Source organism: Monomorium pharaonis, chromosome 3 (genome assembly GCF_013373865.1).
Source record: "Monomorium pharaonis isolate MP-MQ-018 chromosome 3, ASM1337386v2, whole genome shotgun sequence".
NCBI lineage: Eukaryota > Metazoa > Arthropoda > Insecta > Hymenoptera > Formicidae > Monomorium > Monomorium pharaonis.
In genome coordinates, this window is record NC_050469.1 from 3,937,035 (window position 1) to 3,959,643 (window position 22,609).

A 22,609-nucleotide genomic window follows, 5' to 3' on the forward strand; every position below is an offset into this window, starting at 1 on the left:
CAGCCTCGTCGTTGCGCGCCGCTGCTTGGCCCACGATCATCGCACGCGATGGGCGCCGAACACGAACGCTGATTGCCTACCTGCGGATTACGTGCCATCGCGACCACCTCGGGGAATGACGGGACTCCGGTCGTTCCCGGTTTAAATAGCGGGTGTGCGCAACCTCGGAAAAGACGCGCGCCAGAGAGGGAGAGCAACGTGTGCCCTGCTGTTGCTTGCTGCTCGCTCGGTGCGAGTATTCCGCTGTAAACGATATATATATATATATATATATATATATATATATATAGAAAGAGAAATACGTGGAGAGCGACGAAGAAATCATCCCTCGCGCGCACGTGGCGCTGAACCACCCGCCGAGATAATCGTCGAACGGAACGGAAGGGAGAAAACGGAGAGAGGCGGCGGAGCGCGAGGCTTACGGAATTGGGAGTCAGCGCTCGATGGATCCGCCCGAAATCTCACGAATCTCGGGAATCCGCGAATCTCACTTGCGCGAGCTCTCGTAAAGTTAGAGCGCTCTCGCACGGTGGCTGAGGGGTGACCTCGGAAGGGGAGAAAAAGCGCGTCGGGGGGGTCACCGACGGTAACTGGGACACCGCGGACCGACGCGATCCTAGTTCCGGGGACAGCGCGTCCCTTAATCTTCTCGGTGCTGAACACGCGTTGAAAACTGAAAGTCGGAAAAGACTCCCAAAGTACGAGGCGAGAGGAAAGAGAGAGAGAGAGAGAGAGAGAGAGAGAGAGAGAGAGAGAGAGAGAGAGAAAGGAGAAAGAAAAAAACGATCGTTTCCCGATCGGGCTTCTCGCCGTTAATCGTCATTACGCCTCACCCCTCCTCCCCCAGCCGATTCACGTAGACGTTAATAAATGTAAGTAATCGCACGCGGGGTCTTTTCATCTCCCGTCGTTAATCGTCTCGAAGCAGCGAAAGGATTAAGCGCTATTTCAAGGGGAAAAGCGCACATTCAGCACCGTCCGACACGCCGGAATAATTTGGGGGGACCGATTACTGTACCTGGTACAGTGAAACATTTAATACGTTCGATAAGAGAAACAAGTGCGTACACACGCAAAAAAAAAAAATATATATATATATACATACGGGTACACACAGACACGCACACAAACGCGGAGTGCCGCGCGGATCTATATTAGATGTATTACATGTATACATGCATACATGTTAAAAGTCTATTTAAATACATCGTAGATACAAATATATAAATATTATACGTGTGTTAAACCTTTTCATAGAGATCTAAATAACGACGTTGACAAATTGCATAGTATATTTACGCGATTCTCGATAATCAAATACTATTGATAGATCGAACCGCGCGCGCGGAAATCGTACACGTTCGAAATTTAATGCTCGGAAGAAGGGAAAGCTCCTGGAGAATTAAGTTACTCGTGTCCTACGAGGCGGGACGTGAGGTTTTGGAGAGCGAGAGGAAGAAGGAGACACTTAAAAGTCCCGCTCCCTTGTACCGTGAGACTCGAGCGGTCGTATGTGTTACACGTAGTAAGTACGAGTCGAATACCTGAAATACAATCCTCGTCGGTCAACCGATCGAAGAAACTGCCACGCAACATTTGCCAATTACATATTTACGGAAGGAGAGAGAGAGGGGAGGGGCTCTCTCCATTTCTTCGTCAATGCGCGCAAGTATACTCGCGCGAGTCCACGGTGCTCAATTAGACACATAAGTACAAAGTACACGCGGGCGTGCAAATTATTTTTCTCCGACTGAGGTGTGCATCTCTCCCTTATACGTTAGTAAGTAAGAGCGTCAAGTCTGTCCAAAAAAAAAAAAAAAAAAAAAAAAAAGAATATGAAACAATCCTCCCTCGCGTGAGAAAACCAACGCAGACGATCCTCGATCTACCTCAACGATTGTCGGCTCAGCCCCACTTCCCTCAAAACGTATTGTCCCCGACAAGGAAACATCGAGGAACAATCACTATTGCGAATCTCGTCCAACTGAAAGTCCTAGAACTTAAAAAGTCTCGCCATCGACCTTCGATTCTTATCGTCGCAATCTATTCCGCACAAATTATCGAAGTCAAAGTTTCCCCCCCTCGATCTCGAAAACTCGAGGGACTTTTTTTCGGCGGACGTACAATTCCGTTGTTCTCGTTACCGCGACACGAGTGTTGGTCGGCGCCGAACATGAGAAACGCCGAATAAATTTGTAAGATGATCGGTGTAAGCAGACGTGCAGCAGCCCCCGTGTGTTTCGAACTCACGATCGTCGTTCGTTCAATCCCCGAGCGTCTCGTCGGCCGATAGAGATAGAGGATACTCGACGGTAACCGTTACACACGCCGAGTGTCTGTCTTCGGGGTCGATTGAATGCGGACGATTAGGGCCTCTTCAAGCTCGGCGCACGCTGCATCGTGCGTGATCACGCGTTGTGCAAATCGCTCGCAAACCAAGGGAAGTGATATGCTCGATCTCACGCGGGTGCGCGGACGTGATAATGCTGGCGGCGAGAGATGAGATTGGAGCGCCAAGAGGAAGAGAAAGAGAGAAGAAACAGCTGCCATACGGGACGAAGAGAAGGAGCCGCGCTAAGAAAGACGCACAGCCATGTCATGGGAGTCTATCTCGTCCAGGGACTACCTCGGGCAAGTATTCGTTGCTTACAGCACGAAATACCAACAACGGATTTCAAATTAGAGAGAAGATGGTTAAATATGGTACACAGTAGAATATAGGTGAAGAGAACTTTCTCTTAAAATTTACCCTCAAAATCATGATAGCTGGAATCGTGGTGGGACAATACGGCCTCTGAAGAATTTTATTATAAACTTCAATAAAATTTAGAACAATTTTTGTAGAATTTGGCTAAATTTTATTAATTTTAATATAGAACTTTACCATAAATTTTAGAAGAAAATTCTTTTGTACATTTTAATCAATCCTAGAAACTGCAACGTATATAAATTTAAATTATTATTGTAATTAATTAAATTATTGATTAAAATTATAAAAAATAACATCATTGCAAAAGTGTTATTAAAAATTAAAGGAGTTATTTTCATGATTTTTGTTCCATAATAAAACTATTCCTATTTATTTATTTAACATAATAAAAGAAATCAATATATATGTATGTATATACACACACATTATACTTATTCAACATCTGGATTATCATTTATATTTTTAAATAATTGTAAAAAAACATTAATATTATTTAAATATTTTATTAATTTTATTTTAAAGTATAAAGTATCATTTAATTAATACACATAGTATATCAAAGAAATCATCAATTTTTTATGTTAAAAATGTAACTGTAAACTACCTGTTGTAATGCATTTGTATACAAATGTTTAAAAATCATAAGCAAATATGCTCACTTAAATTAATAAGTGAACAGTTAATTACATTTATCTGAGAAAAAAATATAAAAATAAAACGCATTTTTTATGCGTATGTTTTTATAAGTCTAACTGTAAGATGAGAATTAGAAAAGTAAGAAAATGTTAAAATCTATCAAAATTAAAGTTCATTGAATTTTGTTTTCCTCTTTGTCATAGCAAAATCTCAGTTGTCGACATAATAATTTTTGACAAACTTATTTTCACTTCTCTCACTCATTATTACAACATTATTTAATCTAAGTACTTAATCAGTACTTAATCTAAATGACTGTTATTTTACGTAAATACTAAATTGTTCTAAATATTCCAAAATAAAATTATTGTCTCTTTCTCTTTCAATTATTTTCATTAAAAAGAAATAATGTGAAATTATTTGAAATATCAAGAATCATTTGTTACGTATAATACTTGAATAATACAATGAAAAAAGATTATTAAAAAAAGAATATTTTTTCACATGTTGGATAAGCAAATGTAACAACAAAAAATAGTATATATTAATAATGAGAGCAGATGTTCCAGCAGATTCTTAAAACATTATTTTTAATTTAATATAGAATAATGACTATATAAATATTGACCCAAAAATATATAAAAAAAGTTTTATTAAAATAGAAATAATGTATTATAGATTATAGCCCAGTGAAATAGGTTGCTTTTTATTTTGCTAATTAATATAATAAAAGAGTAAATTGAAGAAAATTGCTTTTGTGTGTACTTATAAAGAATTATGTTTGACATTTGACATTTACAAAACCACCAAAAGAGCAAATGAGAAATTGTGTAAAAATAACGCTGCTTAGCTATGTATTGAGAAGAAATAACAACACAAACATAATATCGCAAAAATGTAATTTAAGTACTTACGTGTTAAGTATTTTTTCATATTTTATCTGAATAACCTTTGTGACAAGCAAAATGTTACAAGAATAAATTTCACGATGCTAAAATATACTATTATAAATTTCAAGTCCCGAGATTATAATGGGATACGTTAATTAAGGGTAGATTTTTTTACATTATTTAGAAAAGCGTCGTTGTGACTTCAAACAACCCTCACCTAAAGTCATTATGAGATCAAGCAAAGCACATAATGCTTACGGGAAGCGGAAGGCGTGCGATAGGGGACAACAAGGGCAGGTGCCTTGTATTTCGTTGATCGACCTCGACGCGTGGAAGAACGGCGAGGGGGATGGAAATGGGGGATGTGGTTCGATTTTCCACTTAGAATCGCAACGCCGTACCGTATCTCGTAGCTCGTAAATGGGTCAGCAAAAGAGGTCGCAGGTGCCTCGCCCACCTAGCGAACGTGGTGGGAAAGCGATAGAGTGTCGTATACTCTTCGCTTTACACGATACAGACTTGTATATACACATACACACATGCATACACACGCGCGCACGCACATACATACGTATCACACCGAGGGTGTATGCGCGAAACGAGCGGGTATGCGCGCGCGCACGGGCACGCGACTGTTTTGGGGGAGAACTTTAGCAGGAGTGGAAAGTAATTTGCGACGGGGCGTGATTCTCACGGGGTTTCTATCGAGCAACAGAAGCACGAGATGCTTCCCTTTTGCGATCGTTTGCCTTAATTACTTCTAACGTCACTTGATTACCAATTAATACACCTTGGCAATATTTTTCGACAAGAACAATAAACATTATTTAGTGACTTCCTCATAGCTTTGAATGTATATATTTTAATTTAAAAAGTTGTTATTCCTGTTGCGTAGGGAGTAGTGCTTTCTTTTAAAAACGATGTCGGCAAGTTATAAAAACCAATGACATTTTCCAGAAAGAAATCTAACTTTACAAATACACGTGATAAATATAAATTATTAATACGAAATATGATTAGAAATGTTTACTTGTAAAAATCTTTTTGTTCTAAGAAGGACATCGCAGAATATGTCGAGAATATATCGGGATATATTCGAGGAAACAATAGTGTTGATTAACATCGGAACATACATTAAATACGTGAAATTATGTAAAAGAATAATGACACTTATTCCTTCCCCCACCTTTATTCCTAATGTATAGAGGAAAGGTAAAAAAGAAAGTGTAGTTGATGACCGTAATTTAGGGCGCGTATATTCTGGTGAAGAGTTCCGACTATGTCTCGGCACAAAATCGAAAGAAAAAAGCTACAAATAAATTTCAGTTTTCTAGAATTTAGAGCAAATGTGCAGCGGTCGCATTGCGGTAGGATAGGTAAGAACTGTGATTCTACACTGGGTGTCCCGGACATATCTCGCTACCTTTCACCTAGAGACGGTTCGATCAATATGGGGTCATTTTTCCTTTCTCTTTTTTTTTTTCACGAAAAGTAACTCTCTGTTGTGAGCTGTGAGCAATTAAACACAATCGGCTTTTCGGAGAACTCGTTTGCACAGAAATGGTAATTATGCCTCATTTTTCATTTAATTTCATGCGAAATTGTAACGTGCCTTGATTAAACGTTTTAGATATATCAAGACAATTACCGTCCGAAATATAATGGAGCTCGCTTTAAGAAACTGGGTCGCGCACAGCAAAATGAAATTTTCAAGGAAAAAAAAAATTCGCTTCGCGCGAATTTGATGCAGAAATTCATAAATGAAGAGTTACATGTGGTAGCTACATACGGGATACCCTGTGTACCTTGTAACTTCCCTAACGCGCAGTTTGCAAACTCAAACCTCTGGGACGCCAGCCAAAAGCGGTTTATCTCTGCGTGCTCCTTCCGCTCGTCCTAGAAATAAATTAAGAGCCTGCGCATGGAACCTATAGGAGGTCAGTTGCCCGCATCCATCGTCTAACACATTTGACAAGTACCTCCTCGCGAGATATTGGCCAAGGTGGGGAGAAGCTTTACGTCGGAAATAATAGCTCAGTCATATTTTCGGACATTTACGAATCGCTGGTTGAAGCATCTCAATATAAAATTAATAATAATTTTAAAAATAACAATCGTACATATTTAGAACGTAAATTGTATCATTTTCTAATTGAGTGTTGACATTTAAACATAATATATAGTATAAATTATTTGTATTACTTTTTACTATAAATTAAACATAAAAATAATGAAATAATTATATACGTATATATAAATATATACAAGTGAAGAAAGAGAGAGAGAGAGAGAGAGAGAGAGAAAGAGAGAGAAAATATTTGTAAAAAAAATTTTTAATAAATATAAAATAAAAAAAAAACGTTCACAGATCGAATAACGTATATATCAAGTTTCTTTTCATTGTGACAAAATATTTATATCTTTTTCTGCTCATCAATTTTCTGCTCATAATGTGATTTGCGTACGCGCAAATTTATACTGTAATTTTAGGCGCGACTTATGCAAACATATAAAAAACATTGCTTTATTATATTATATCGCAAGTGTGAATCACTCGAGCACGAGAAAACAAAGAATTCCTACTGAACTTAAGCGATCGATGTTGTGAAAATATCGCACAGCGCTCGGTTACGTCTTCTTTAAATTCCTTTCATCGGATTTTACGGAGAGCATGGAATTCCTCAGCTGCTCACTTTAGAGTCGACCTTTGCTATCTTTAAATAGTCAGAGATAGTGATCATCGTTTGAACAGATTTTCCAATCATACAAATTGATATTCGTATCGGTTATGCTTTATGATAATATTTTTCAACGGTTTTATGATGCGTTTACAAAATAAATGATACTTTTGAGAATTTTATAACGAATATATTGTGTGCACGTATGAAGATTGAAAAATAGGGAAATATCATATTTATAATATACACGCATCAAGTGGCATGTTATTAAGTGACCAATTATTGTATCGTTTATCTAAAGAGTTAATATTTATGCCACTAATCATTCCACGGTATATATCATTGAATGTTTGGAAAATTTACAGCGGATCGGCGAGCCACCAGCTCTCGGCGACCGCGCTGCTGGGTAGCCCTGACGGATCGAGACATCCACTCGATGTCTGCGAGTTCACCGAAGAGGATTACCGACATCAAAATGGCAACGGTAATAACAGTCATTATCAAAATGGCAGGTCGGGCGCTAGTATATGGGAGTGTCTCATAAGCTGCAGAAAACGGCTCGATCAACAATTAGCACGAAGAAGGGTAAATATTTTATATTTACTCTTATTAATTCTTTTAAACAAGAACGAAAATGAATAGCAGGCATATAAGCTTCAATACAAATAATGAGTGTTTTTTAGTGCAAAATTGTCGCTCTTTGCATGATAATACATTTTAATAAATTGCGAAAAAATACACGTTAATCGCTTTTAATTAAGTTAAATACTGTAATACTTTAATTAATTATTTAACGATAATAAGAAGTTTGATACTTTAATTAATTATTTAACGATAATAAGAAGTTTGATAAATATATATAAAAATATAAGAAAAATATATTAAACATGAATTCTATTTATAAAAAATAATATTTATTCGAATCGTTTCTGTCGTATTATTTCAATTGCGAGCAACAAACGTTCGTAAATAATTAGATATTACTAAAATTACACAAAATGTTATAGAAATGCATTAAATGTAAACATCGCGTTTAAGATAAATATAACATTGCCATTATTTATTATATGCACGTTTTTAATGCACACTTTATTTCGATTCAAATATCAATTTATTAATAAAGCTTTTCGAGATGCGTGCCAAATGTTTTATCTCGAGACGCGAGAGAGCGATTATAATTTTAGGCAAACGCGCTTAGAAGCGGGAATTGGCCCCACGCCACGGACACTTACTGAATTATTAATGATCTTACAAATTAATTCAATTATAATTGATTCTTTAAACTGCTACTCGACCGTTAGCCATTGAATCCGTTTAATGTGTCAAAGTAGGCAGGGGTGTAATATGTCAAACGGGGTATAAGAGTTTCCCTTTGAGGACCTTTTCAAGCAAACGACGGGGCATGACGACGGGGCATGACGACAGGACATAACGAAGCGTATTTCGCGGACGAACATGCTTTATCGGTCACTGTCAAGTTCACGATGTGCATGCCGTAGCTGTGGTCACGCTATCCTTTCGTAACCACTAAAACCGAAGTACTGGTCGTGCTTACCGTTTTGGATTTCACACAGAGAAACTTATGATTTCACGTCTCGCCTCTGACAGATTATTCATGATCCCTGTCTTCCCGTAGTAACATGCGTAATTTATGCTTACGTTTTCCACGAGGTTACACGACTTAATCGAAGTGTATGCTGTAGAAAAGCATAAAATTCATTTAGTTGGTTCACATTGATGATTGAACTATTATCATGAAATTTCATGTTTTTTTTTCTTTCTTAATTTTCTATGCAAAATGGCTTGAAAACTTTTATGTTTTGTTACATTTACATAATTTTATATTATTACAATTTTAATAAATTATTAATATCTTTAAAATGGAAAAGAGAAAGAGAGACAAAGAAAGAAGGGAGGAAGAGAAGAAGGAAAGATATTTATCAAGGATAATCTAACGATAAATTCAGCTTCTCCCTTGTATTATGTTAATGATCATAAGCGTTAAGACTTATTTATACAAACTCGCAGTCTATTCAGTTTTTCTCTTCCACTAATACCGCTCTGCTTAATGCTGTTATTCTTGAATCACATTTCCCGATGTTTCACAAGGTTGTCGAGTTTATGACAAATGAACAGGTTTGCGTATTACTAAATCTTTTTTTCTACTGTGTATAATTTTAATAAACGGAAATTATATGTCTCGATCGTGCACACGCACGTGGATACATTTTTATATGCCTGACGAGGCTATTTATATTTTATCGTAAAGTTTAATCTGCCAGGGACAAAGTTCATGGTCAAATCGATACGGCCTTTGCTCGTATTATCTACGCTAGGGCTATTGCTGCGTGATAAAGACCATAACACTACTTCTTCTTCCTGAAAAAGGAAGCTACCTATCACCTGAAGCCCGTTTTACAAAACATATAATTGAACAATGTTATGTAAAACATGAATTTATCCACCAAGTAAATTCAGTTTACTTGAATGCAATTTTACGCAAAAAAATACATCAAACGTTCATAATTTGAGAACATTTTTATTTTCAGTGTTAAATATTAAAGTAAGAGATTATATATATATATATATATATATATATATATATATATATAATAAACATAATTTGCTTACGCAAAAAAATTTTGTAGAATTTCATAAAAAATATATGTATGTATATTTTTGTTATTCAACAATTTTCACTTTGGAAGATAAAAGCATCGGATGAAAAATAACATCTTCAAACCAAGAATTAGAATTTGTTAATGTCATAATGATTGTACCTTTTAGATGACTAATTCAGTATTGAAATAAAATTATATTTTGTGAAATTTAAGATTAACAATTTTTTTTAAAAAGATTATATTATGTACAATATAACTTTGCTTTCAATCATAGATTAATGTTATTTTTATGTAAGTCCGTAGTAATTAAGCGATTAAATTGTATAATGATTTAAAATATCTTTCAAAAAAATAAGATGTTCCAAAAAGATATTTTACGGAACATCTTCTACCCACTCCATTTAATTTATTATACAAGTTGGTTTTAGAAGTGACTTTTCAGAAATAAAAACTAGTCAAGCATTAAAAAATAAAATCAAGATAAAAATATTTTATTATTGGGAAAAAAGACATCTATACCTATCTTGTTTTTCTACAAAGTTCAGTTTTTTTCAAATACTTTTTATTGGTGCGACTTTTCATGCTTTTTGTATAAGAATCCGCCACCTGGGAATTCAGCCAGTTCAGTACCGCTGCTTTTAACTTCTTATTCTTTTCAAATCGTCACGTTGAGAGCTAAGCCCTACTTCTTGAGATGAAAAAAAAGATAAAATCTTGTGAGAGACAGGAATCATTCTCTTTTACAATAATACACATGAACAGATTGTATCTTTCTAAAAATATAATACTGGCAGTGATTTTAATTATTTTATTATTTCTAATTACTTATTTTGAGTATTGGTAAAAGGATCAATAACTTTTAATACTCAAAATAAGTATAATTAATCACTGTCCAATGTAATACTGTCAGTATTGAAGTTCCTAAGGATAGCTCACACATTGCAAAAAATTTAACAATTTGAATAGCAAACTTTCAAGCATCCATATAAACCATACCTCATGACCTATATCACCACAAGTGATTTTCGCATTTTTCTTCATCTCAAGAAGAGTGAGCTTGGTTTTCAACGGTTCGAGGAGAGTGAAAAGTGGAAAGCAGTAGTGCCAAACTTCCAGGCAACGAATTTCTATGCAGAGAGCACAAAGAGGAGCTTGTGACCCAGTATAAAAAGTGCTTAGGGAAAAAACGAGTATTGAGCGCCTATGTAGGAAAATAAAGTAGGTACGTAGATGTTATCAGTAATAACACCTTTTTCTTTTTATTATATAATTGATTAATTTTATTGATCAAATAGAGCTTATTTTTAGAACACACATCTTTTATAACGCTCTTTTTGACTTTGTAAAGAGAAAATAATTTTTTATTTAATTGTTTCTTTCCGAGAAAATTATATACAAAAAATTTGATATAATTAAGAAATTACATGTTATATGCATATAGTTATATGCGACTATATTGTGTTTTGTAAATTATAAACAACGAGCTCTTTACGAATCGATTTATAATTATCGTCTATTAATATTGCTTGTATTAATAGCATATAATTTTCTCTTTGACTTGCCCATGCGCTCTTGAACATTGCATCTCTGCTTAAGAGGACCGTTATTAACTCAATGTCAATTTCATGAGCATCGATTACAAGGTCTCGTTAGTGCGGCCTCCGACTATAGTTGATATGAGGAAATGTGCTGGATATTCGATAAATAGTCCAGGTACAAAGACGCGTGCGGTTAGCAGAAATTGAAGGATTTATTGAGATAAGATGTTAAATCACGCGATGTGAACTTTATAGATGAGTAATTTAAAAAGACGATAAATGAATTATAATAAAATTTTATTTTCTCCCGGATGCCGGAGCAGTTCTTTAACACCCTTTGTGAGGGTGACTATTGGACGATAAACAAATTAATACGCGTAACAAACAGGACGTGCAAATAGCTAAAACTTCATTATTTTGTGTGATGCAGGTAGAGCAAGGCTTGAAACTGTACCGGGCTCATAAACAACAAGCCGCGGTTAGGAAATGGAGAGGCGCCTTGAAGAGTATTAGGCATCGCGAGGATAAATTCGCTCTTCTCGGTTACTTGTATCAAGCGTACATGGATTGGGGCAAATACAGGTAGCTAATGGTACAAATTGTAAATTATTACCTTTCAATTTTTTTGTCACCCCTGTTTGCGCTCTTCTACGCGCACATCTCTAAACTGAAACGTGTTATCCGTATTATTAATATTAAAAGTAATCTAAAAAAAATTAGGAAATAAACAAATCAAAACTATGCTATATATTTACTTTCGTATGGAAAGTATTTATATATTATTCAAAATTAATACATTATTCAACATCCCATTTAAAGATAGCTAAACATTAGTTGTCCAATTTTATGATTGTTTCTTTTTCTCTTTACGAGGGTGTTGTTCCTTCAATATTAACTCTCTACAGACCAATCTATTTTTCACTGCTTATAATTAGTCAAATGCCTATAATTAGTCTGGGTCACTGGTAACGATCGTATTTTTTAAAGAGCTTTTAGAAGATCTGAAGAAAATTCTAGTAAGCTCTCTTAACATTTAGGAATATATGTATAGTTGTACAATTATACGACTCGAAACGTTTTTTTCAAATGTCCGAATTTAAGGCAAAATCAACAGAAGGAAATTATCTGAGTTTCAAACTAATCACCCAGAGAGTTGGTCTGTAGAAACTTAATATTACGCAGTGATTCTTCCATCGTGTGATTTTTTTCAGAGACAGCATCGAATTCGGTAACAAGCAATTATGCATTTCGGAGGAGTTGGATTCGCCGAATATGAGGGCAGAAGCGTATTTAAACTTGGCCAGAGCTCACGAGAGATTAGGCGCCCTGGATAGAGCATTAGATTACGCTCGGCACAGGTTTGAACCTCTTTTATTCATTACACGATTTAAATAATGTAACATCAACTTTTAAGAAATTTTAAATAGATATATTCAGGGTTCTAAATAATGCATTACTTTTTGTAATGCATTACGGTTTCATTAAAGAATATTTTTTTAATAATCAATACGAAGATTCTTAATTACGCATTACTTTTGAAATAATTAATGCGATTTTTTTTCATTACGCATTACTGTTGAAATATGCAATTTTTTTATTACGCATTACTTTTTAAATAATCAATGTGATTTTTTGCATTTCGGATTACTGTTTGGTAATTAATGAGTAAAGAAATAATTACTTATTAAAAAATTAATAAGTAATGCATTATTTTTTAATTTGCATTTTCATTACCCTGGATATATAACGTACGTGATGTATCTGTATTTTTCTACTATTGTAATACAGTTAGTAATTATTTTAAGTATTGATACAAATCGATAATGCACTTAATGTGTAACCTTTGACCCTTATAAGGTAAACTCGGGTATGAAGGCTATAGTTTTTTAAAGTGCTATAAACATACTTTCATTTTTATTATTTTTTAATAGCGTTCGGTTTTACTGAAGTTTAAACTATATAACACTATTGACATTAAAGAGAAAATACTTAATAAAAATTTTATATTATTAAAATATTGGAACTTAAACATTGTCATCTTTCACAACTTTTAAGGAAAAGATGGCTATAGAATGATAAGACAGTTGGCCATACATATTTTATGTACTTAATATTTATAAAATACATTAAAAAATTTATAATTTATATTTAGTTTTATTGTCACATATTATTACATATTTAATTTTATTTTTAAACATTTTTAATGATAAATGTTTAAATAAGTTTAGCATCTATTTAACTCATTGTTAGTACCAAAAAATATCAATGATATATCAAAATATAAAATATTAAGTGTGTAACGTAATTTTCGTCTTTTTTATAAAATATACACGTAAACATCTACCCCGAAAAAAGTCATAAGACATCTTATCTATTAACTGTGAGAATAAAATAATTATAGTATTTATTAAAAAATAAAAATAAAATAATTTACTCTATATAAACTCTCAATTGTGATAGTTCTAAGTGTCTGGAAAGATAACCGAGTCTTTCGTAATCAATAGACAAATGTGATTAGTTGTATATTAAATACTGATTTTACTTAATCACCTATGTAAGTGTGTGTGTGTATGTGTGTGTATGTGTGTGTGTGTACTGTGCTAATACCTATGATTTTGCATTCTCGCAGCTTGTATAACGAGTGCGATCAGTGCGCGACTGCTGGATTAGTTCACTTAACAGTAGGCAGAGTCCACTTAGAGCTAGCAGGATTCTGTAAAGCCTTGGAAGCGTTTCAAAGAGCCCACAAAATCGCCCACTCCATTCAAGATCCCTCCTTAGAACTGCAGGTAATTAGATCCCTTTGTCTCCTAGTTTCTTCATTTTCACGAAGTGCACAAGCGTGCATTATTGTCGTGATGTTTGTTAATTAACAGACGGCGCACAAGCGATTAGAAAAGCAGCAGTTGTGTCTTGCAAAATGAGCTCAGCTCGTTTTTCGTGTCGCCTGATTTATTGCATTTTTCAAAAATAATCGACTAGCTGTATCCTTAACTCATTTGCGTTATGTACTTGGCATTATCTGGATAGTTGAACTTATCAGTTCTCCCTGCACTGAAAAAAGAATTTGGTAATAGCTGCTAAATGAAATAATATCAATTAAATTTTTGATTATATTAACCAAATATTCAGTTATTATTTTATTTGATAGCTATTACTACTCTTTTTTTTCAATGTGATGTTCTAAAAGATAATGCAAAACTTTTCTTAACGTAAAATAAATTTGTAATAAAGTATTTTTATTCTTTGTCCTAGAATTTCTATCTTTATGTATTTCAGTTAAATATGTACACTGAAAAAATAAATTCGTTAAAATATTTAGCTAAATACAGAGCTGAAAACAATTTACAATAATATAAAAAAGCAGCTGTCCATAATTATTTTTATAAGGATTCAATAAAATTATTTTCAAATTTGTATCTGGCTAAATTTTTAAATACTTGAACAAAATCGTTAAATATCTTAGATATTGGCAAATTTTTGACATTCTTTGCATAAGTTTTTTACAGTTTTTTTAATACTTAGCATCGTTATTAAATGACAATCAAATTAATTTGAGTTATTATTTGTAATTTCAGTTTACGATTACGTTTAGAGTCCGACAAGCCATATCGGCACGCATTCGTAAACGGTAGAATTAAAAAATGTATTTAATAATTGATAAAATTTGTTAACACCATTTTGACCAAGGAAATAGCATTTCTTCTTATTCCTTGTATTATTCACATACCGGTCTAATGTTTAACTTATTATTATCTAAAATTTAATTAACATAAGTTAAAATATTTAGTTAAATTAATAATTTTTTCTCAGTGCAATAAAGAAAGAAGCATTAAATTATGTTGCAATTAAAAAATACATAATATCTTTTCTTTTTTCTTTTACAAAATATATTCGAATTAAGACGTAGAAATTTTTCATCTCTTTTAATTTCTTAGTCTGTTCTGCCCCTGATGCGTCTACCCGCTCTAATTACGAATGATTTCTCTTCTAGGTGTACGTCGGTCTGTCGGAACTCTTCTGCAGATTACAGGACGCGGACAAGAGTGCGAGATACGCGGCGAGAGCTTACGATCTCTCCAGAAGTTTACAACTGGGAGACCTGAATTCGCGTCATCACAGGGCGGCGTTATTACAAATGGCCGCGGCGCTCAGGAAGAAGGGCGAGCTTGGCGACGCTCACGATTACTGCTCGGTAAAGTTCTAACTTAAAAATTGCTGGGTGAAAGAAAAAAAGAAGAAGAGAGGAAGCTTACGTCGTTAAGATCAAAGATAGAAATGAGCAACTGTGCGTCCCATTAAACGGCTTCAATCAAAACGTTTCTACAAAGATATTGTTCATTTTTCCAACTTTTATTCTTGCAATTCTCTTTCTCTTTAATCACACGCAATATATAATTATATAATTTGTGCTTTGTCAAAGATTTTAACATCTTGGAAGGAGAAATTCCGTGCAAGTCGCGTAATTTATTATTGGAGATGTTTCATAGAGGAAATTGTACTGGCTAATCGATATCACCGATATAATCGATCATGTCAACATTGTCATTTGTGCATTGTACACAGGAGGCAACGCGATTGTCGCTAGTTTCTGGCGACCAGGCCAGCTATGCACGAAGCATCCGTATTATGGGGGACATTTACAGGAAGAAGTCGGATATAAATGTGAGTATTCACACTAAGTTACCAATGCACCTTTTCTCCATAGCTTTCGCATAAATTCTCTAACGACATCGCAAATGATAATATTCTTACTTCATTCTTTTTTAATCACGTTTTAAAAATGTACAGTTGTATAAATATTAATTATACACATAAATCAATTCTCTTGCATAAAGTTTATTCTAAAAGCACAATGATGTAGTTGACGTTTGAGAATGACGTCTCTTCATTTTCAAGTATTCATACGTAAAGACTGAAACGTGTGATCGCGCAATAAAAATAATAACGCTCGTATATTTATTTGCATATTGCATCAGAAACATTTCTACAGATAGATTTTTTATCGGCATTCACGTCAAGTGCTACGATGTTATCAAAACCATTCACAGCCTCATTGTTCGTTCCAACATTGTTACGGTACTGTCATCAGTGATAAAAAAGAAAATATCATAACTGGAGCGTTCCTTTGCATGTCACACGCATGTTACAAAAGCGATTTTAACACAGTACCGCGCTTGCAACGCATACCGCTTTTATTTTGTTTTGTTGCAACAAAAACTTCGAACGTTGTTAAAAAAGTGAACGACAAAAATTTGATGACATGTCCACTCTAAAATCCACTCTAGTAGAATATTGAAGACGTAATATTTGTATGATTACAAAATCGAGATTCTGAAACGTTTTTGCAAAAAGAAAGAGAAAAGATATTACTTAGAAAAAAAATATATCTTTGACATTTTATGTTTGCGTACAAAATACGTGACATACAACCGGGAAGATTTTACAGCTCAGAATAAGTTGAAATAATAGAATAAATTTTGCTTAATTATCCTTGTTCTTGAGAGGACTTAAAAATTATTTTCACTCTACTTCTAATACATTCGATCGCTCAACCTATATGATGGAACTGTCAATTACTACTTATGTAAATCGATAACGAATGACTGCACATAATTTGACTATACTTGCATTTAACGTTCAAGAAACGTCATTGTACTAGTAGCTATAACAAATTCAATTAATTCGCAGATAATTCAATGTCAGCTCTTATTAACCATTTTTTAATACTTATTGAATTTAAAATTTTTGTATTTGTGTGAAAAACTAAAAAAACAGAGTATGTTAGAAACAATTTTATTATAATTTAAAAGGTGTGTAAGTTCAAATCTTTTAAAAAATTATTTTTTTAATTGAAAATTATTCCGTGCAGTTAAAAAATAAGATTAAAAAAATTAATGTAAAAGCTACAAAAATAATAAAATTACGAGCAATAATATGAACACGTTTGTGCTCCAGAAATCTATTTTTCGTTAATATTGGTATGATAGCTTAAACAGTCTTCAATATTTTTCCATTAAAATTTGCGTCATTATTTATAATAAAATTTTCTACCAATTGTTCAGCCATTCTTTTTATTTTCACTTAAAAACTTTTTTGTAAAATAATTGCATTTTAAAATTCTTATTAAAAAATCGTTTTGTTTCCAAAGTTGCATATTTCTATTTTTATATTTAATAAAGTCCTTTTTCAAAAATAATGATTCAAAAAAGTTTATAATTTATTTAAATTGTAGAATTATTCTCTTTGTAGTTGTATCATGAATTTCAGCCCTATATACGATTTATAAAGCCTAAAATATTACTGTAAAATATAAATTTTTATATATTGAATCTGATAAATATAACATTATAGAAATTTATCTGAATAAAAATACATGTGTGAATATACAAGATGTCGATTACTCTTTATATACATTGGAAACAAATCAAAATGATGAAAAATGTGAACTAAAGATTATAAAAATTCACACAAATTTTATTATTAGGCACCACAGACCAATATTAGCCCTCTCATATTTTGACAATTTTATCAGCTCTACTTTTACACTTATTATTTATTTATTGCTCTAAGCTTTGTAAAAAATAAAAAAATATAGAATTAATTTTTTGTAACATTAATCCAATAAAAAAATCAAATTTAAGAGCAACGGAAAACTATTGGAAATGACACAGAAAAATACACAGAAATTGAGTCAGAGAAAAATAAAAACTATCCATAATTCTGATTTGGTTATATACATTCAGTACATTTATTTTATTATAAATTGCAGCTAACAGTACGAATAAATCCTAAAAAATCGAGAATATCTGATCATTTTATTTTATCAAATTTGTCACGTTATTTGTCAAATAACATGTAATTTATTAAATTATAACGTTATGACATAGGTACATTATATACTAAGTATCTGTTGCAACAAATAAAATTGTATAGTATGTTTATGTATAGTATAATAATACATTATTACGAACAATGATAGAGAGGCGTTTGCCTCATTTTGCTGCTTGCGCGAATGCCACGTATGATTAGGCTTTTACGGATAGAAATCTGCCAGTTGAACTTAATCTGTCATTTAGTTGGCAATTGCGATGCATATCTAATTAGCCTTTAGTTCATGTATCGTGTACGCCGGCCCGCTTATTAGAACGATAACATCGGTGAGATAAAGATGGACATTTTGCAGAAAGCATTCCGACAGTATGAGAGCGCGATGGGCTCGGCAGCCGCGACCGGCGATCGACTGTGCCAGATGGAAGCGATGGACGGCGCGGCGAGATGCCTGGAAGCTCTCAGGCTCCAACACAAGATATGTAACTGCAGACCCCTCGAGTTCAATACTAGGCTTCTGGAGGTGGCGGGATCGGTTGGCGCCAAGGTAAACTGCCAATACAGATCGCGGAATGTGATGCATGTCATTCGTTCCATTTCACAGAAGGGAAGAGAGAGAGAGAGAGAGAGAGAGAGAGAGAGAGAGAGAGAGAGAGAGAGCTCTAGACTAGAGAGAAGAGCGATGTTATTGCAAAATAAATTTTCTTCTTTCTATCAGACGTGAAAACTTAGAAGTCTCCCCTTTTCTTTGAGAATCAAAGAAATCATAACTTTAAATATCATGACTTTAAATACCATTACTTTAAGTACCATGACTTTAAATGTCATGAAGACTTTCTCATTCATTGACTTTAACAAAAAGTTAATTTATTGATTTTAGAAATTGATTTATAGAATGACATGGGATACATATAACTCTGGTTAAAACTCTTACAATTAGTCTCATGATTAAGACGAAGTTTCATATCCCTCGTTTTACAAATTTCTTGTAATGTTCATAATCGCGTTATAATAAAAAATGACTCTAATATCCTTCAAAATTATATAACAAATTGCGACTTTTTTAAAAATGGCAAACAGTTGCGACCCATTTTGTTTTAAAAATGAAGAAAAAGCAAAAAGAAAAAGAGGGGAATATAACAAATATAATTTTAGAAATCTATTTTTAAAAATATATATTGAAACATACACAAATTTTCTATTTATATGAATAATATTTTTAAAGTATGAATAATTTTTATACAAATTTAATATTTGTTTAATAATTGTTTAGAAGTTTATTCCGAAATATGGTTTTTACGATTCTAGCTGAAAAATGTTTCACGACTTTGGGAATCTCTGCCCTAATGTATTTGAAGATAAGATTATAGATCATTTAAAATAGATTTTAAATTGGTTTTCAAATAGAAAAGCATTAGTAATAAAAAAAGTTTTGTCTGAAGATAGCAAGGATGTGTTTTGCATGCACTGATTATTCGTACCTCTAGAGACCATTATAAGTTCCAACGAAATACCGAAAGAGCTATTAGCACTACAACCTCACTGGCACGTCGCACAAATATTCCATGCATATATTATCATACTCACACTATGTAGATCGAATAAGTATACTCGCGCTATTTGTGTCTACGAATCAATGGAGCTGATTCTCCATTTTGTCGGTGCATATTCACGCACACGAATAATGCAAAATACGTAGCTTTGTTGGTACCAATTGAAATTAATAAAAAGGTTATTGTTAATTTGCAAATTAAGGTTTTGCCATTTATAATTTATCATATATTTTCTGCATACAATAAACCATAGATTATTAGTCAATAAAGAAAATTTTTAATTTTTGCTCAAAAGAAGAAAGGAAAAGAGACAAAGATATTTCTCTAATACACTAAAAAAAATTAACTAGATTAAAATAAATATTTTTTCAAATAGTACCAAGCAGAAGTTTTGTAAAAAAATATATAATACATTTTCTAAATTATAGAAAATATTATCTTATTATTTGAAATAAATATTATTTATTTTTTATAAAACTTCTGGTACTATTTGAAAAAATATTTATTTTAATCTAATAAATTTTTTTTTAGTGTACAAGATGAAAAAGTTAATATTTTTTAAATTAAATTACGTTAAAGTTAATAGCTTATAAAATTAATTTAATTATGTTAAAAGTTACATGTACAAAAATTAACTTACCTAAAATTAAATTAACTTAAGTTAAATTTTAAAAAAGTTATTTTTGAAAAATAATATTTATATTAAACTAGAAAATGTAAATTTTTTAAGTTAAATTATTTAAAAACAATTATAATATAGATTATTAAATAAATATATTATTTGTGTATGTGTATCTGTGTGTAATATTATATTTATATAAATTAAAAAAATATCGTTTTTCATGTGTGTGATGTAATCTTTTCTTTTGCTTAGATAAATTTTTAATTTAGAATATATTAAAGTTTATGTGTATTAAAAATAATTAATTAAAATTAAAAATTAAGTAAATTCAGATTAACTAAGTTAAAAATTACTAACCTTTTAACTTTACTGTTTAACTGTTAACTTTTTGTATCCAATCCTCTAATAATAAAAATTAATTTCGCTAAAAAATTTTGCTATAATATCACCTTACAAATGTATATGATTTATTGCAAGAGAATTGTATGCGTTCAAAATAAGCTTATGAGAATTTGATATTTACAGCTTCTAGTGCGAACAGTCAGGTCCAGATTGTCGAAAATTTATGGGTCTCTGGGAGACGAAGAGCAAAAGGGACATTATGAGAGATTGGCGATCGCCATGGAGGAAGATTTGGAATTACGATGCGGAAGCTGCAACGAACCTTTCGGTCTGGAAGCTGATTCCCTCGAAGCGTTACCTTGCTCTCATATATTACACGCTCGGTAAGGCACGCGGAAAAACTTCAGAACCTTTTTGCTAAGAAATAGATGAACTAAAGCAAGAATCAAATATAACGTTGGAATCTCAAGCATAATGTTGAGTATAAAATTCTAATAGCCAATTCCTTTAAAAAAATATTTCTCTTGTTTTCTCATTTTCTCGTGCTATTTGGCAGATGCGCATACGACATCTTGAAGAAACGTGACAAGAAGAAGAAACGTTTATGCCCCGATTGCCATAAGTCTGTCAGTTCACGGCTGTACCTGCATTGCGAAGATCCTCACGGCATGAATACTCTAAATCATAGTTCCTTGAGCCTGGCGTCATTGAGGGCCAGCAGCCTAGCAACACTTGAGGATTGTCACGCGACGAGTAGCGTTTAAAAGACACGCGACGGATTTCGTTTATTTTAACGCATCGGTATCCAATTAGATAATTTAAGGAATCATAATGTGGAAGATAAGAAAGCCAAAGGAAAGTAGTACGATACAAAAAGATTTAATGGCAATAAAACGTGCACGCCTCGATCCAGACTGTTGAATATTTACTACCCCTCTTTCCCAATAAATCTGCATTTATTCTACAATAATAATCAAAGCAACTAGAAAATATTATATTTTCTTAGTTTGTTTGCTATTTATATAATCAAAAAACCATTGTTATCTAATAAATATAGAAACGTAAAGTGATATAAAATGATATTTCTAGATATTAACTCATATTGCAGATCTGATAGTTTGTTTCATACAGAACCTTTGACCTATATAAAATGTCTATTGTTTTAAAGTAATCCTTTTAAAGTTTAAATGTAATATACATATATTATTCTTATATGAGAGAGAGAGAGAGAGAGAGAGAGAGAGAGAGAGAGAGAGAGAGAGAGAGAGAGAGAGAGAGAGAGAGAGAGAGAGAGAGAGAGAGAGAGAGAGAGAGAGAGAGAGATAGAGAGAGAGAGAGAGAGAGAGAGAGAGAGAGAGAGAGAGAGAGAGAGAGAGAGAGAGAAAGAGGTCTGACAACGACTGCAATTTAGCTGTTACTTTATTTTGGAACGTCTCTGTATCCACTCCAAATATTTCTGTTCCTGATTAAAGTTGTGTCATAAATTTCAAAATTATGTTTACATGGAGTAAAACTTTAGAAAAATCAAAAGATATGTGCGAATCACAAGTGAATAATGTACGGCACGAGATCCATCCTGACTTATTATAAATTAGAAACAGATATCTTTTACTTCATTTAATTATACGTAAATAGATTGTTCTAATTAAATTACTCATCAATGTTATTGTTGCTGCTACTTCTTTTATAAATAAGTTATTATATGTATTTTCTTATTTCTTGAACACGATAAAATAAATATTAAATAATATTTTAACTATTTTTTAATTTAGAACATATAAAAGAAATTGTTATAATACCAAAAATAACCATAATAAGAATATCATATAATATAATATAATCATTCCATGCAATCGTAATCTCATTATTATAATTATTTTTACAAATATCTTTTTTTACATATTACATATTATTTTCTATAAATTTTTAAATATAGAGATACAAATGTATATTTATTTTTACGCTCAAATTGTAAAACGACAAAAACACGCAAAGAAATATGTGATAATAAAATAATATAGTTATCGAATTGCTACGGATATCGTCTTCTCACTGAAATTCTGCTAATACTTTTATTTTTGAACCGCGTATTAATAACGACCGTTCGATACTTTATTCGGTATTCTTGATATTACGCGGATAATAAATGACATATAAACATAAGTGAAACATGAAATGCGGGAGTTTA

The 22,609-nt window shown here is 32.6% G+C and overlaps 1 protein-coding gene and 1 long non-coding RNA gene across 4 annotated transcripts; both read left to right on the forward strand.

The window, feature by feature from the left end:
* The first annotated feature begins 315 nt into the window (after positions 1-315).
* LOC105833358 (43 kDa receptor-associated protein of the synapse homolog) lies at positions 316-21,335 on the forward strand. 3 transcript variants are annotated; one of them, XR_001138795.3, is made up of 10 exons: positions 316-2,631; positions 7,280-7,499; positions 11,504-11,655; positions 12,285-12,431; positions 13,703-13,862; positions 15,068-15,268; positions 15,640-15,738; positions 18,245-18,451; positions 20,605-20,897; positions 20,978-21,119. XR_001138795.3 is itself a non-coding variant. In XM_012675050.3 (10 exons), exons 1-10 carry the CDS (start codon positions 2,594-2,596, stop codon positions 21,183-21,185), a joined length of 1,632 nt encoding a protein of 543 aa, XP_012530504.1. In that variant the 5' UTR covers positions 316-2,593; the 3' UTR covers positions 21,186-21,335. The 3 variants fall into 3 exon arrangements, 2 of the variants coding, with proteins under 2 accessions (XP_012530504.1, XP_012530505.1); XM_012675050.3 differs by having other exon boundaries at positions 20,605-20,804; positions 20,978-21,335; XM_012675051.3 differs by having other exon boundaries at positions 18,260-18,451; positions 20,605-20,804; positions 20,978-21,335.
* LOC118644669 lies at positions 4,421-6,325 on the forward strand. Its single transcript, XR_004962414.1, has 2 exons — positions 4,421-5,799; positions 5,867-6,325. It is a non-coding gene; the product is annotated as an uncharacterized LOC118644669 (long non-coding RNA).
* Positions 21,336-22,609: the final 1,274 nt, after the last annotated feature.